General features: G+C 35.4%; 1 protein-coding gene across 7 annotated transcripts in view; it reads right to left on the reverse strand.

Annotated features, from left to right (window-relative positions):
* Positions 1-649: 649 nt before the first annotated feature.
* Positions 650-18,447, reverse strand: part of KLHL28 (kelch like family member 28) — a 32,879-nt gene continuing 15,081 nt past the window's right edge. For 6 of the 7 annotated variants that reach the window (XM_015072396.3, XM_015072397.3, XM_027065648.2 and 3 more), the window contains 4 exons: positions 14,854-15,752; positions 6,154-6,597; positions 4,013-4,221; positions 650-2,749 (listed from right to left, as the gene is read on the reverse strand). In XM_015072396.3, coding sequence (XP_014927882.1) covers positions 2,586-2,749; positions 4,013-4,221; positions 6,154-6,597; positions 14,854-15,752 — 1,716 coding nt within the window. In that variant the 3' untranslated portion in view covers positions 650-2,585. Of the gene's footprint in view, positions 2,750-4,012; positions 4,222-6,153; positions 6,598-14,853; positions 15,753-16,384; positions 16,467-18,447 lie in introns of those variants that run through there. The other variant, XM_053224423.1, reaches the window with a different exon arrangement.

An 18,447-nucleotide genomic window follows, 5' to 3' on the forward strand; every position in this document is an offset into this window, starting at 1 on the left:
ACTTCTCAGAAATCCATACGAGAAGGTCTACTGTAAAGTTATCAGTTGTCAGGTTACAATACCTCTGGTTGTTATGGATAGTACCGTAGGTTTGGTAAACCCAAAATTAGTTATTTCAGAAGTTTGGGGTTGTTTTCTTTCTTTTTACAGGTTTTTATAATTTTTTCTCTGGTATACAGTTTCTACTATTGCCCAAGATGTTTCACATTTAGTCTTTAGCAAGATGAAGTTTTGAGTTTTCCAAAACAATGATCAATATATGCCTTTGGTCTAATTTACCAAGTGATTCTATGTTTAATAACAATTTGATAGTGGGGATAACACATGAGTAAAACATTGTTAACATGTATAGTACAGACCTGTTTACAATTAAAATAAATTTCTATTGTCTTTCAAATTCCCTTATCTTCTGGGGATAGAAGATTAAAATAGTATAAGAGAATGCATTTAATAATATAAACAGAAAAAAGATTGAGTTGAGAATTTAAAATTAAGTAAGTAATGAAACCTATTTTAAATTGCTTTTCCTTAAATAAAGTCTAGGCCAATCACAATAGTGCACCTTGTTTCTATTCAATAGATTTATTCAAATCAATTAAAAAGTTATTGCTATATATCATTATGTTATTCAAACAAGCAACATAGAAAATACTCAGCCTGTCAATTTTATTAGTAACTTCTGTTGAGTTCTTAATTGTAAGAGACTAAAAAATCACTTGCAAGGTTTTATAATCTGTGCAAATATTCATAAAGCATACTACTTACATGATTAAAGGTGATTTTATGTAGTTTTGCACTATGTATTTAAATCTACACTGGCAGTTTATGGAAGAACAAGAAAAACTGCAAATTGCCAGGCAATAGTTTCCAAAAAATAACATATTTGCTAATGAATGAACCTATGTTTTATAATTACAAATGGCTTCTTAACAATAGTTTGGAATATTATGGCACTTAAGAATGCAGTATGAATTTTTTCTTAGAAAACAAATGTACACTGGTTTTGCAGAGACTATAAAGAGATAGCAGGCAGGTTAAAAAAAAAAAAATGAAGGAAAAGAAAACAACACAACTACAGTACCAAAAATACAAGTACCAACATCCTAATAAAATGCAAAGTAATAGGTTCAAGACTGACAGGTGTTTACTAAAACATGCTAAAAATGAGCTAACCACTAATTTTAAATAAACTATCACTGGCTATAGCAAACAGTCTTGCTTGTTTCTTTAGTCAAAGTAGAACCAAATTTAGAACCATTACTCAAGTAAACATCGAGTTCCAGTTTTCCTCAGTAACTTTGTAAAATATTCAATTACCTAAGAAGTGTACAAAGTAATGCATAACTGCCTAGTGCTTCATATTTAATGCATATATTTGTTTTTAAGAAGGACATATAATATCTAGCACAAGGAGAAAGAAGATTAAAAAATGCATCTTTCTTTAAATCACTATTCAGGAACCATGAAAAGTATAACAGGCCATTTAGATGACTCTTGGATGTTAACATTAGCATAACTGCTAACACTTTTAATAAGCACAAATGAACCAAGCCAGTAAAAAAAAAAAAAAAAAAAAAAAAAAAAGAAAAAATACTATCAAAAAATACTATCATGCATATCTCATACTGAACATTCAAAAGAACATTATAGCCTTGTTATATATCCTACAGTTAGCACCATTTTTATATCTGAACACTTTGAAAAAGCAACCAAAGGTCTTAAAAAACTAAAATGATTATAAGGATATATGAAAAAAAATCAGTATGTACTTAGAATGTACTGAACATTTGTCAAATATTTACATCAACACTGGGAAGCCTGCTGTACTACGGAAATAACAAAAAAACTGAAACTGATATGCTTAATTTTTTCTATCCATACTTAGTATAGCACAGGTGGGTAGCTAAATTCATCCAGCCTTAACCTGCCCATAGAAAGAAGGCATAAAGAGCAAATATCTGCCTTCTTAAAATGAGCCCCCAAATATCATGATAGTAAAAGCATTTGTTCTACAAACTTCTTATATCCCCATTCCTAAAGCCATTTAGTAGGAAGAGTATCCAGATGACTCACTATGGTATATAATTTACAACCCTTAACAGTACCCCCCTCAAAAAAGCAGCCCTTTATTTAAAATGTGAAGCATATGAATTAATATCCAACAGACAGTATCAGCGCTCTGTCTAGTCATTCAATACACTCCAACACTGAAGCATCTCTCATCCTAGGAAATCATGGTGCATATATTAAGTAAGAGGGAGAGCTAAATTTTTTTTTTTTAAGCAGCAAGATTTTCTCCACATGTACACTTATGAACATAAAACGACTCTATCCCAGTATTAGGAGGGAAAAAGTGCACAATTAAATTGGCAAGTTCTTTTTTTTTTTTTTAAATTATTGATTCACTATGTAATCAAGAGCAACCAAAGCTACTTTATCAGTTCAGAGTACCCAAGAGAACTTTGAGTCTTCATGCCATTTCAAGTTAATAAGAAAGTAATGTAGCTTTTGGATTTCAGAAAATTGGGCATCCTTTCATGCGGCACAAGGTTCATTACCACACTATTTCCACAAATCCACACTTGTCAAAGTGCAGTTAATCCAAAGTTGCAGCGACAGTATATCATGCCAGCTGAATCCAGCCACGTATCTGAAATAGGGTCATATTTCTGCACAGTATTCAGATAGGAAGACCCTGAGTGACCGCCGACTACATAAAGGTAGTTATCAATTACTGCAGCACCAACTCCTAGGAAAGGTGAGTAAAAAGAGGGAAAAAAACATGTTAACCATGAAGCAGACTTCTCACTAAAAATAAATTTGTATTTTAATGTTTTCTTAAAATACATTCTAATAATCTATTATTAATTATACAAACAATATAGCCATATGTACTTACTGGAAAAAAATCCTTAACATGAAAGCAAGAGTTCAAGTCTTCCTTCACTTCTCCTCCCTAATCCTATTCTCCCTCTCCTCTATCACAGAAAAATATGAAGAGTATATTATATGTCTTCCCATATGCTTTGTCAATTTATATGTATATATTTTTCAACAAAGCATTCATCTTTATCAGGTTTTTAAATGTCTTCAAATACTTGAAACATGTATTGAACTATATAACTTAGACTTTAAAAATTCTACCGTATACACTGTTTTACACAGTTCTAAACAGAACATGGCTACCTAATGTTTTCTCACATTCTCATTACTTTATGGCTTCCCCTCTTATGCAAGGAAGCATTTCCATCAGCAACTTAAAACTTTCTCCTTAAAATAATATGATTTGAGTTTGGGTTCAAAGATAATTTCCTTCTTTTCCTCAAAGCTGTTTTTGTTTTCTCTGGGAACTGAAATCCAACCTTTTCTAGATCTTCAAACTCCTTCAGTAGGTGAAAACATTTGAAAGCAAACATATAGACTGATATACAATAAAAAAAACAAAAACAAAACAATGCAAAGATTCTGGGTGTGTGTGTGTAACATAAAAAGATGACACTTGTGGGGCCTGGATGGCTAGTTGGTTAAGCGTCTGATTCTTGATTTTGGCTCAGGACATGATCTCACAGTTCATGAGATTGAGCCCTCCATGAGGCTCTGCGCTGACAGTGAGAGGCCTACTTGGGATTCTGTCTCTCCTTCTCTCTCTGCCCCTGCCCCACTCGCTTGTGCTCACTCTCTCTCAAAATAAATATTAAATTAACATTTTTAAAAAGATGACATTTGTTGTATGGACAGAGGAGTTTCTGTAAGATACATTCTATTCCCACCATTTCTAAAAATGTGTTCTCCCAACTATAAGAAATGATAATATGCACAATGGCATATTAAAATCACAGTTAAAGAAATCTATTTAATTTTGTTGAATCATTTGTCTCTCGAGTCGAGCACAGAAGTTTTTTTTTGGCTGGACAAGTAATACTCTTACTATTCCAAGGACCTATTATTATTCTAAGAACATCACTTCTATAAGAAATATTACCCTATATGTTTAGATATTAGTTATTATTACCTGTTCTGGGTTCTTTCATTGGTCTACACACAGTCCATTGATTTTGATGAGGGTCATATCTTTCAATGCTTGACAAATGTGAGACACCATTATGTCCACCCACCACAAAAATAAAGCCTAGCATGACACCCACACCAAAGTGAATCCTTTTATCTGCCATAGATGCAACCATCTCCCAGGAGTCCTTACTTGGATCATAACGCTCCACACTGCAAATATTCACAAAAGAAAGAATTAATTCACATATTCTTTGTGCCACTCTTCCTACCAAAACAAAATTAAAACCTACCATAGTTTTAAAAGTGCAAAAAGTCAAATAAAACAAGAATAGTTTTCCTAAATGTTTACTTTTTGCTGATAAAATTGCAGGGATAAAAGCTTACCTTGTGAACTGAGAGCAAAAATAATAGTACGTTATTCCCTTATATCATACAAGCAGCAAGATGTATTAAGGACATGGAGCTTCTGGAGTTAGAAAACCTTGGTTCAAGTACTAATGCTGTCTACTTAGGGTTAAATGAACTGAAGCTCTAACACTCTGGGTATGTGTAATCCTGGATTAGCCATTTCCTCTCACCTGCAAAAATGGGGATAATCTAACCTCAAAGGATTCATGTAAGAATAAAGTCAAATGCGTATGTATGTTCTGAAAAGACTCTGAACATCCCAAATTATAGATGTTTTCTAAGGACACTAAGGATCTTTCAAAGAGCTAAGGAAAAGGGAAGATGAAAAAAAAAGGAAAGGAGAGGAATTTTTTGTCTTATAGAATTCATGGTTTACTGTAAAGTAAACATTGCAGTAACCTCAGAGTGATTTAGGAGAATTCAGGGATTTAAGTAAAGTCTGCATTCCAGATAACACTTGGCATTTCCAAGCTGCATTATGGATATCCAAAACAAATCAGAATGTCCAAAACAAGCTTCCTAGAAAATCCCAGAAGGCCTCTAAATCTGTGATTTGCCCTGAAGGGCACAAAGGCAGGCTTGTTGAGCTCCTTCTGGTCCTAACCTAACTTCTCAAGAAAGCCTGAAGCATTTGAGAGTCGGTAGCCTAATTCTGGAGTTCAGAACAGAGACCAGACTGTAGACTGACTAGAATATAGATTAAACTATAAATATTTCTGAAAGAACACCAGAATAAAAGCCATTAGAGCACAATTACTGGACAAGAAGAGTTGATAAACTTAACAACTTAAACTTGAAGATCATTACCTCCCAATAGAATACTCAACCATTTATCTTATAAATTTCTGCCAGCACATTTTCAAAGATTAAAATGCATGTCTGTGCCCCAAAGACTTTTCCTTCAAATAAAGGCGCAAATAAAATGGAAGAATACTTTAGCTTACAAAGAAATAAAAATTTATAGATGAAATGCTGTTGTGCCCCTACTTACGCAGTTAACAAACCACAACATACTCTTTCATCAAATGCTCACACTCAATAAAACATACACCACTCTAGTTACTATCAGAGATAAAATCTCTAGAACATCAATTTTCAACAACAGTTCAGAATTATGATTAATTTTCCATATAAGCAGTCACTTTATGCTTTTATTTTTCTTGTATATTTTTCTCCTTTATTCAGAGAATACTACAAAATACAGAAATTGCAAATTCGGACTCCAGCAGAACTCAGGTACATAATGATACACACATGATTATAGAGTAAGAATCCAAAAAGGAATATTTAAATAAGGCTTTATATATGTTTATGATGCACTATAATATATAAGCATATAGAAATTACATTTTTCACTTTTTATTCTGTTAAGCAATGCAATAACAGACCATTTATACACACACATGCATATTTATATATATTCATCACTCAAAATCTAAAGTTGTCCAACTTCATCTTATTTTCAGATTTCTGAATTTTAAAATCTAGCCGAATTATATTAAATGAATGAATGTAAATTCTTATAAGAGGGATTTCTTAGGTCTATATTAAATCATCATGTAAAACAATTACAATTATACTAGTGGAGCAGATTAAATTTCCCAAATGCCTAACAATATTACTTTGAAAATTAAAAAAGGAAGTTCATTCATATATACAAGTTGTGTATGAATCATTATTAACGATACTTAAAAATAAATCTACAAGCATATACAACTTCATTAGGTTAAATACCTGTTCATGTGGGCAGGACCATACCCACCAATGGCATATATCATTCCATCCAACACAGCTGCAGCAAAACAACTTCTTGTTGTAGTCATTGGTGCCACATGTTGCCATTTTCTTAATTTAGGAATATACTTCTCTACAGATTGTAAGTAAGATTGTCCATCATAACCACCTAATGCATAAAGTTCTCCTGCAAGTACTACTACTCCAAGGGTACTTCGGCTCTCATTCATTCTCTCGAGAGAAGTCCAGGTATTTGTATCAGGATTCCAGCATTCTACTGAATTTTCATGTTTTCTGATAGTGATGCCAGGACGCACATTAGTTTCAATACCACCTATAACATACACTTTTTGGTCTAAAACACATATTCCAAATTCATAGCGAGGAATGTTTAGGGGTGCCAAACCAATCCAAGAGTCATTCTGAGGAAAGTACATCTCCACACTAAAGAATAAGCAGAAAAAATTAAATTTTAAAAATCAAAAGGGCTCAAAAACAAAAATGTTTAAACTCTTTAATAATCAGGGATGTGCAAATTAAAACAACAAACCATGACACACTTTCCAGACTGGCCAAAATTTAAAGTCAGATAATAGTAACTGTTGGGAAGAATGTGAGCAAGAAATGCATACTCTGTTGGTTAGCGTGTAAACAGGTTAAACTATGCTGGAAAACAATTTTACATTACCGGGTAAAATTGAAGATACACAAATGCTCTGACTCAGCAATTTCATTCATATGGATCTATGCTACTGAATGCCTGTTATAGCCAGTTTTGCACCAGGACATATGTACAGAAATGTTTACAGCAGCACAGCACAATCATCCATCAAAAGGAGAATGGATAATTAAGATGTGGTATATCCACCCTATGACTGAATAACTCCACTCCTAGATATATACCCAAGAGAAATACACACATGTATACATATGACGTTCATAGCAGCGTAACAGTCAACAAATGGAAACAATTCAAATGTTCATCAACCATAAAACAGATAGATTGTGACATATCAGAGAATACAACAATGAAAATAAATTATAGGTATGTGTAACAGGAATGAATCTTACACATATAATGTCACGGGAAAGAAGTCCAATTCAAAAGGATACATTCTGTATAGTTTCATTTATAACAAGTTCAAAAACATTTCTAATTTCTGGATTAGAAATGAGGATAGTGGTTACCTTTAGGGAGGGCAAACTCCAGGGTGGTTTCTGGTGTCGATCATATTCTTTCTTGAACTGGTTTGTGACATTCACTTTGTGATAGCTCAGTGAGCTGTTTGCTAGGGATCTGTGCACTTTTCTGTATGTATGTAACACTTTACCTAATTTTTATATTTAACATGTTCATTTTAGAAAGAAAATATATTATATCCATATACTGTAATACCATACACCAATGAAACTAAGTGAACTACTGCTTCATGCAATCTCACAGGTGAATTTCATAAATTTACTATTTAGTGAGAAAACACATCTCTGAAGAATATATATGCTGCATTTAGATAAAAACGTGTAAAACCTAATGCTATATTGGGGCACATAAATATGTGATGAAAATTACAATGCAAGGCAAGGAAATAATATACAGAAAATTCAAAATAGTGGTTATTTCTAGGGGAAGAAAGGAGATGCACCAAGGAGGGACAGGAGGGACACAAGGGAATTTAAAGGTATTGTTAACAGTTATTTCTTAAGCTGGCTGATAGGTACTTGGGTTTTTATTCTTTATATCCTGCATGCTTATTATATATGGCCTCTTGCAAGTATACACATTTCATTTCAATGCCTCCAAACTCAATAGTGCAATGGCATAAAAATATGTTTTCTATTCAGTATGACCAAAGAACATTCATTCATTCAACAGTCATTGAATGCCTATATACAGTTTTGTTATATTGCTTGTTTTAAAAATATGAACTTGTTCCAAGGAGAATGATACATCAGGGAATTATTTGACCTTAATGAGAGAAGTTTCAGTGGGGTGGTGTGGACAAGTCTTGACTGGAGTGGTTCAAGAGAGAATGGGAGGTGAAGTGAAAACAGTGGATATCAACAACTTTTCTAAGGATTTTACTATAAAGAGTAAAACAGACACGAAGCAGTTACAAGGATGAGCAGAGAAAGACCATGGCATTCAGGGAAAATTGATTTAATCTGGGAACTTAAACCAAAGCATGTCTGCATGCTGATGGCAATGATGCAGTACAACAGGAGAAGGCGATGTAAGAGAGAGATGGGATACATGCAAGAGCAGAGTCCTTGTGTAGAGGAGAGGAATGGAAGCTAGTAAGTAGAGAAATGGAGGGAATGGTCTTAGAAGTAACTTGGTGGATCTGGAGATCAGAAAATGAGGTAGTTCTCTTCTGATTGCTTCTATCTTCTCAGTAGAGTAAGAGATGAAGTCATCAGCTGAGAGTTGGAAGGTGAGGGTGGGGGGTTTGGATGTTTTCATGCAGAGAAGAGAAGGTATAAAACAGTCCTCGAAGGGAGTCAAAGAGTAAACTGGTTAGGGAAAGTAAAGGGGTTGCTGAGAGTGCTAAGGGCCCCAAGTGACACAATTTAAGATGGGTATTATGTGTGCTTCACTGCTCAGGTGCAGCCAGGGCATAAGTAGAGAACTAATTTTAACTAGATGAGTATGATGGAAGGAAAGAAGGGCAAGGGAGCCATAAGTGTATTCAAAGGGATGATGACAGTGATGTTCCTGGAATCTAAGCTGGGTAAGGAGTGAAGTTGAGGACACTTAGTGATTGGTGAGCAATAAAGTTTTCTGATTATAGGGCCAAAGGATTAAAAGTCTTGAGGTGACAAAAGGTAATTGCAGTAGATGTACTGAAATAAATAAGCTGGCAAGAAATAAGCTGGCAAGAAATAAATAAGCTGGCTAGTCAGAGACTGGAATGTGTGAAACCAAGATTTTGAAAGTTTGAAGTCACTGGTAATGACAAAGTTGAAAGTATGATCATGAGAATAGGTGCCCAAGGTAATGCAGAAAAGACTGTTAGAAGTGAGATCAAGGAGAGAGGCAAAGTTGTTGAATAACTGTGGATCATACTACGGGGATGATGAAATCAACAAGAATGTAAGCCAGCTATAAACATCTTTACTAAATGTAGTTACTAAAGGGACAGCAGATGTTGACAATAAGAAGGGATATCGAATGATATCACCCAATGGCAAACACTTGGAATGAGTTGAGATATTTGAGAGAAGGGAAATGAAAAAAAATTGGATATGAGGAACAAAGAAAACACTTACTCAACCTTTAGGACCTGCGATACATGAGGTATGGGAAAACAAAACGGTTTTGAGAGGGCTCTGGCAAAAACAGTATCCGTAAGCATCAGTCATATTTCAGAGTAAGAAGTTAAAAATAAAGATTTTTCTTATGATTTAATATAAATTCTATAGGACATGGCAGACAGCTCTGAGGAGTCAAAAAAAGAGGGCTGGGCAATAAAGTTAAATTAGATGATATACAGAACCTACAGTAACAGTGCAATAAAAATTCTATTTGGGTTATGTGCCAGGTTCCTAGCAGAGAGCTCCTAAACTTAATTTCCTGAGTGATAAGAATATCTTTTGTTTTTTATAATGAGCCCCTTTCAACCACACTTGAGTTTATGCTACTGAGGTGACTACAAGTGGCCACCTAGATAGCTTCAGCATGGGAGCGGTAGCCAGAGGTACCAACCATGTAATTAACAGTCTGGAGGTTGAGCTCAATCACCAATGGCCAATGATTTAATCAATCATACCCTTATAACAAAATCTCTATTACATTCCCTAAACAATGGGGTTTAGAGAGCTTCCAGGCTGATGAGTACATTGAAATGCTGGGGGAAAGGGGGAGGGGGTGGGGGTGGTGGAAAAGGTGGTGGCATGCCCAAAGAGGGCATGGAAGTGCTGTTCTTCTCTTCGCCACACCTTGCTCAATGTCTCTCTTCCATTTGGTTGTTCCTCAGTTGTATCCTTTGTAATAAGCTGGAAATAGTAAGTAAGTACTTTCTGGAGTTCTCCGAGTCATTCTAACAAATTATCAAACTCGAGGGGGGTGTTGTGGGAACCCCTGAATTTTCAGTCTTCCCTACAGAATTGTGGGTAGCCTGGGCATCCCCTTTTGTGGCTAGCATCTTAAGTGGGAACAGTCTTCTGAAACTATGCCTTTAAGCAGTGGGGTCTGGGCTGACTCTGGATAGTGTCAGAATGGAATTACTGGACCCACAGTTAGTGTTGGAGAACTGGTGTAAGAAAAAACCTCTCAATGATAATAATAGTTCAGCTTTGATGATGGATTTTCAGAGATGATTTTTCTAGGTAAACAGAGATACAAGATATAAAGGCATTAGTTCTTATAATCTTTGAGGACAAATGAATAATTAGTTGTAATGAGAGCTTCTTTGTTGGAATTTGACCTGTAACTTAGAGCACTGAGGTGAGTGATGTCATGAGTGGTTTGGCTAAAAGTCCATTTAACATTTAATGTATTTGCATAATTAGTCAAAAACACTTTTAATGTACTGCCATCCTTATGACACCCTGTGTAAATAGAAACAACACTGTTCTCAGAGCTTCCTGAGAACTTCCTTAAGCTACCTACCCAGTCTCCACTTCCCTCTTCTGCAGACCTCCTTCCTTTACTAGTTAAAGGGAAAAACAGGCTACTAGATAGTATCTATCTTAAACCCCTTCTCCTTCTCCCACCCCTCCCCACTCCAGCAAACTTATCCTCATTTCTGGTCTTGGAACATAAAGGAATTTCTCTTTCTTATACTTAAAACCTACCTTTGCTTTTGGTACCAACCCCTTCCTATTTCCTTTAAACTCTTGCTCCATCAGCGACCATTCCTCTGTCCTGTACCTTTACCTTACCCCTCTTTACTAGCATCTGACAGAAACATACTCACGTCTCTCTTCCAGAACAAAATAAACAAAAACTTCTCCTGACTCTATCATTGTGCTTGCCTTACCTCTCTCAACTCAGCCAAGATTGTTAAGTCTTCACAGTTTATTTCCTTATTTTTTATACACAGCTCAATCTGCTATAATGTAGCATTTCTACAATTATGCTGAAATCAATCCACCAAAAGTCACAAATGTTCCCCATATAGTCAAGTCTAAGAGCCACTTTTCTATCTTTATCTTTCTGGAACTTTCTTTAGCATTTTACATTTTTAGTCACATTTCTTCCTTCTTGATACATTTAAATTGCTTGGATTTCATGATACTATCCTCTCTTTTTTTTCCCTCATTTTTAATTTTTTTTTAAGGCTGTTAAGGCTGACTTTATTTTTTTTTAAATTCAAGTTAGTTAACATACAGTGTATTCTTGGCCTCAGGAGTAGAACCCAGTGAATCATCCCTTAAATAGGACACCCAGTGCTCATCCCAAAATGTACCCTCCTAATGCCCATCACCCAACCACCCCATCCCCCCACCGACTTCGCCTTCAGCAACCCCTACTTTGTTTTCTGTATTTAAGAGTTTCTTATGGTTTGTCTCCCTGTTTTTATCTTATTAAAAAAAAAAAAAAAAACAATGACTATTCTCTCTTGATTCTCTGACCTCTAAGACTGTTCCTGTTGTCCTCATCTTGATTAGTGTTCCCCAGAAGTTCATTTATGAGCCAATCTTTTTTCCTTTCTCTATGTTTTTAATGGGCAGAAAGAAGGAACATTTAAGCTAGTCCAGAAGACTTCATGGTTTTAATTTATACCTCTAGGTGTTACTACATGCCAATAACTTACCATTTCCAGTTCTGATCTCTTTGTTGAGCTTTGCAATCATGTCCAGCTAGTGGGACACCTTTCACTTGGATATTTAATAGGCACTCCGATCTCAGTGCCTATTACTTTCCCCTCTAAAATGGCTCCTCTTCCTATATTCTCTCTCTTGGTATATATTTATCTAATATCTAACCAAGAAATCAAACTCATCTTGGCCATCCCCTCATATCCATTCAACTAAATCTTGTCAGTCTGCTCTCTTAAAACATTTTTTAATTAATGCCCCCTTCTCTAACTTTGCTACTTCTACCCTAATTGAGGACCTCATAATCTCTTGCTTACACTTTTATAATAACCTCTTTCCTAATCACTCAGATACTAATCCTGGCCTCTCAATCTTTCTTCATAATGCAGTCAAAATGATCTAATATATGAATCTGATCACTGCACTACCCCTCTTAGTTTTTTGACCCACTTAAGAAAAATCTCTTCATCATGGCACATAATACATTCTTTACTTGGTCCATAGTGACCACTGTCTATCACTTGCTGGTTAGACCTTTGAACTTTATTTTATTTTTAATGTTTTTTTTTCTTTTTTAAGATTTTATTTTTAAGTAATCTCTACATCCAACATGGGGCTCAGACTTACAACCCCAAAGTCAACAGTTGCATGTTCCACTAACTGAGCCAGTCAAGTACTGAGCCAGTCAAGTACCCCTGATCTTCAAACTTTATATTCTGGAATACCAAACAGCTTTTTTTTTTTTTTAATATTTTAATTAATTATTTATTTTTATTTGAAAGAGAGAGAGGGAGAGAGCAGGGAAGAGGGGCAGAGAGAGAGAGAGAGAGAGAGAGAATCCCAAGCAGGCTCTATGCTCAGTGTGGAGCCTGATGTGGGGCTCAATCCCAAAACCCTGGGACCATGACCTGAGCCAAAATCAAGAATAAGACACTCAACACTTAAGTCACCCAAGGGCTCCCTCCAAACAGCTTTCAGTTTTCTGCACACCCTATACTGTCACTCCATTGCACTGTGTCTTTGTGTACTTCCTGTGATGCCCCTGCTGTCTTTTGCTTGGGTCTTGCTTAGCCTTCAACACAACTTGGATGTTAACTTCTCCACAATATCTTCCCTAAATCCTCCAAGTGGGATAAATGCCTTTCCTTAACATTTCCATGGGATTATTTTAAACACTGCATTAACACTACATATTACAATTACCTATTTAAATATTTGTCAAATAAATAAATATTTGTCTCCTTAACTAAATTATAAATCTGTTAAAGATCCATTACCCAGCATAGTGTATCTGATGCACTGTGTCTACACTATTTTTGCAGAAATATATTGAATAATTACTTAGATTGATTCCACTGTTTCCATAGTTATAAATTATACTGCAATAATACTAGCTTAGGGCAAATGACATTAAAAATTTTTTTTGACAGATTGTATGATGAAAGATTACTGGGTCTAAACACATCAACAGTTCTTATAACTCTTCAAAAATTTATGTCTATTTTTTAAGTTTATTTTGAGAGAAAGAGAGAAAAGGAGAGGGGGAGAAAGAGAGAGAGACATAGAGAGAGACTGAGTGGCGAAAGGGCAGAGAGAGAGGGAGAGAGAAAGAATCCCAAGCAGGCTCCATGCTCAAACTCACGAGCCGTGAGATCATGACCTGAGTCGAAACCAAGAGTCGGAAGCTTAACCAGCTGCACCCTTATGTCTATTATTTTTAATATTTGAGAGACCAAGAGGCAACTGGTCAAGAATTTTTACCAGGTAAATTCACACTTGGAATTTTCTGTCATGACATTTAACTAATATGGTTTACTTTATGCCAATAATTAATGCCTTTAACAATAAGAGTAAATAATTTTTATAGTCACTATAACTAATGTTCTACCTACAGCCCAATCTCTATGAGACTAGCTTTAGACTATGCAATTAACTTAATTTTAGACAATTAAAATGCATAGTAAGACTTTTTAAAAGATACAGATACATCAGTTGACACCGCTAAAACATCAAGTTTCCTATCACTGGACAGGAAAAAAAGCAATCTACCAAATTTCTGAAAATGGCCAGAAAGAAATCCATATTATCAAACACAAAAGTTTTCATGAAGCATTCCCATTCAAGGGTAATGCAAAGGTAACATCCTGCTATATTTTCAATATATAAAGGTTACTTGTATAATGCTCCAAATCAGAGGACTTTTGTAAATAAATGTTTGTTGGAAACCCAGTCACCTCATTTGTTTATGCACTGTCTATGGCTGCATTCACTACAATGGCAGAGCTGAGTAGTTATGACAGACACCATATGGCTGCAAAGTCTAAAATATTTACTATTTGGCTCTTTATAAAAAAAAAAAAAGCCTGACAACTCCTACTGTAAGTTATTAGAAAAGAAAACACTCTTTACTTCTGTCATTAAAAACTATTCACACCAAAGAAAATAAACATGGAAGCCTATGATTTGTATTGGTATCCTACTTTTTCTTACTTCTTTGGTGGTTCTTCTAATTAATGGTATTCATTCAAACCCACTATAGTCCCCAGTCTGCCCTAATCAAAAATTCCTAGCTCTCCTCTTCAGCATCTTCTGTTATAGTTAGCAATAATAAATCCCTGCTGACCTGGTCAAATAATAACGTAAAAAGTTTCACAAATTAAAAGAAAAAAAAAAAAGACATAAAATGGTAGAAAAGTAACCAAAATGGATAAAGTTTGTGCAGAGAGGGCTTGAGGGGAGGTTGTTAATAACTGGGAGTGTTGAAGAGAATGGATGACAATGTGATTGAAACAATCAGGAAAGTGTTTTAGGAAAAATGGAAGAAATAAAAAGAAGCAAAGAAAGCAAATAGTAAAATCAAACTTTTAAAAAATATAGAACATTAGCATACTTAGCATAAAATCTTTTAGTATCAATCATTTAAGAAAGCTTTCTATTTACCTGTCCAAACAGGCAAATAGTCCAGATTTTCCTCCTACTGCACAAAGTACTTTGGGAGCACAGCGAGGTCGTGTCATCAGGACTGTCTGATGAGAAAGTCTATGTTCAGGCATAAAGTGGTACTTTAGGGCTTCATTCAAAAGATGTTTACAAGTGCGATCATCACGAATAAGATGATTTGCTTCATATAGTCTAGTAAGAAACTTAACACTCAGCAATGGTAATCTCACACTGTTAAGTAGCTGTGCTAAGTATTTCTGACGTTCTTGTACGTCATACTTGATCCAAGACTCAAGTGCGTAAAAAACAGTCTCTTCAGTAGCTACATTCAAACAGTCATTGGAAACAATTTCATCCAAATCAGCATGTGTAAGTTCAAAAAACTCTTCAGTCTGGCAAACGGCTTCAAAATTCTGGCATATGTATTTAGTAGCTGCCAAATAAAGGTCATGACAACCATATGTCTCTGCAAAACGAGAAATTCCAATACAATTACCAGGATCAAGCTGGCTTTCAAGAAATGCACAACATTCTTTTAGGACAAGCTTTATCTGGAGTAGGTTTGCTGCTGGAAGGAGAGATTCAACTGTGTCCTGCGAAATAAAAACAGTCCCGGTATAGGCATACTCCACAATGGCCTGGAGAGCAGTTTCATCAATGCACTGAAACTCAACCTCACTGTTCTCTTTTTCAGAAAGGTTTCCAGTGAACATAGCTTTGAAATATGGGCTGATGCTGGCAAGTACCACTTTGTGAGCATGGATTTTAACATCACCTACTCGAAGAACGATGTCACAGAGTTCGTGATGTTGACGAAGAAGATTCAAGCCCTGCAGAAGTTGTTCAGAATGTAAGTGGGTTAAGTTAGCAAGCATGTAGGTCGGGGATGTGTGGTCCATCTATGGAAAAACAAAAAGCATGAACAGTTATTTCAAAATGATCTTGCTAATATGATTGATTCCTTTTTCAAATAGTATAAAATTAGCAAAATCTGTTTACTGGTCTGTTTGTTGGTTTTTTAATACTTTATACTAAATACTAGACAGAAGCTTTTAGAGGTAGAAGGGATATTACCAATCATATAGTTCAACTTCTATATCATAAATATTAGGAAACAGAGGCCCAAAGGTTATGTGTGTGATATGTCCCAAACCGCAAAGGTCTCTTGACAATGGACTTTTGGACTACAACTCTGCCAACTCTTCTGTTTTCTTTCATTAAATTCAAGTCTGAGTTACCACTGAGACAAATTACAAATGTGAAAATGCTTAAAGGAAAATGAGTTCTGAAACAATGCTAGTAGGTTTTTGGCTATTTTACCAGGAATAATATCAATGCCTACCAGTCTAATCAACAGATGCTTTAGCTGGAAAGAAATTCCACGTTAACACACATTTTAGTCAACAATTCAATAATTACTTTGATAAAGGGTGCTGAATTTAACAAAGGTATTACTATCAACCAATTGAATGACAATAAAAATTAATGTGAGTACAATTTGATGCTCTATAGTGAAGGCAATTAGGCTCACCTACTCATCTACACCATATCTACTCAACTCTTCACCATAACTTTAGATCATATTCAATCAATCTTCTTGCCACTTTGTACGTCTGGAAGATGAACAATAAAAAACAGGAAAAAAGAGACAGAGGAGAATAAAAGAAGAAAAAGAAGCAATAGGGATTGCGGTAAATTGAATAATGGCTCCCAAAAAGATATCCACATCCTAATCCCTGGAACCTTTGAATGGTACTATCTGGCAAAAACAACAACAACACTGCAGTTATAATTAAGGATTTTGAGATGGGGATATTATCTACTGGATTATCCAGGTGGGCCCTAAATGCAACTTGTAAGAAGACTGTAGATTTGACACAGAAAGAAGAAAAGAAGGTAATATGACCACGAAGGCAGGGACTGGAATGAGGCAGCCACAAACCAAGTAATAACTGGTAGCCCCCAGAGGCTGGAAGAGGAAAGGAACATATTCTTTCCCTAGAACTTCCAGAGGGAGCATGGCCCTGCCAACACTTTAATTTCAACACAGTGATAACTAATTTCGGACTGTGGAAGAATAAATTTCTGTTGCTTCTTTAAAAGGTTTATTATTTTAAGAGCGAGAGAAAGAGAGTGCGAGCAGGGGAGGGGCAGAGAGGGGGTAGGGAGAGAGAGAATTCCAATCAGGCTCCATGCTCTCGGAGCCTGATGAGGAGCTTGCTCCCTCAAACTGTGAGATCATGACCTGAGCCAAAATCAAAGAATTGGATGCTTAACCTAAATCAAAGAGTTGGGCATCCAGGTGACCCTGAATTTCTGTTGCTGTAAGCAACTGAGTTTGTTGCAACTTGTTACCTAAAAAATTAATACATGGACACTTCAAAATGGATCTTTTTAAAAATATATGTACATATATATATATATATATATATATATGTACATATGTATTTTTTTGTGTGTGAGAGAGAGAGACAAAGAGAGACAGAGTGTGAGCAGGGAAGAGGGAGAGAGAGAGACAGGGAGACAAACAATCAGCAACAGGCTCCAGGCTCTGAACTCTCAACACAGAGCCTGACACGGGCCTGAACCCAAGAACTGTGAGATCATGACCTGAGCTGAAGTCCAACTCTTAACCGACTGAGCCACCCAGGCGTCCTTCTTCAGAATGAATCTTAGCAGCTGCTTAGAAATATGAACTGCTTTGTTCCTATCTCATTCACACTTCAAACGTAAGTTATTGGGATAATAAAAAAGTAGAAGATTTGATTCTAATTTTTAAAGTATTACCAAATAAATCAAAACATTCCAAACCAGTATCAATACAGGTAAGACTGGGAGAGTATAGCACTTTATTCCTATGCATTTTTAAGTGGAAATATCCAAGTATTGAAACTTTTATCTTCATCAAGAACTTCATCATTTCACACTTGTTTCAAATGAATTTTAAATCCATTAACAATCCATGGTAACATGGCCACCTAACAGCTGGTATCACTGACCTCCAGTTCTGATCTCTCCAAATAATCCCCCACACATCTAACAGCATAATGCCAATCATGGTATGAACAAGTCTCAAGAAATTTCTGGAAAAAAAATTCTGTGTCTTCCAGTAGGTACTTTATTCCAGAACAGAAAATTGGTAAGAAGACAGCAGCCATAGGCATACGGTTAGATCTGGATCTGTTCTTTTACTTACTATAGGATTGACCTTTTAATCTATTTAACTCCCTTTAGTCTCAGTTTACTGGAAAAAATTAGTATTTTGACTAAAAAGTGAAAAATGAACAACAGGAATGGAAAACATACAGAAAAAAAGTGAAAAGATTAAAAAGCAGTCTTAAGCTACTTTACATCTAGTTAACTTCTCTCATCTTCATTTTTCTGATCTATAAAATGAAACATTATACCTGAACTATATACCTCACATGGTTTTTGAGGGTCAAATTAGATATTGCACATGAAAACGCAATAAACTTTCAAGAGTTACAAGTACAGGGTATTATGGTGAGGCAACAAAAGGGGAACAGCATCAGGAAATAAAAAGGACCTTGGAAATATAAGATAATGAGTTTTAGTCTGAACTAGGTCACATAC

This window comes from Acinonyx jubatus, chromosome B3, assembly GCF_027475565.1.
Source record: "Acinonyx jubatus isolate Ajub_Pintada_27869175 chromosome B3, VMU_Ajub_asm_v1.0, whole genome shotgun sequence".
Lineage (NCBI taxonomy): Eukaryota > Metazoa > Chordata > Mammalia > Carnivora > Felidae > Acinonyx > Acinonyx jubatus.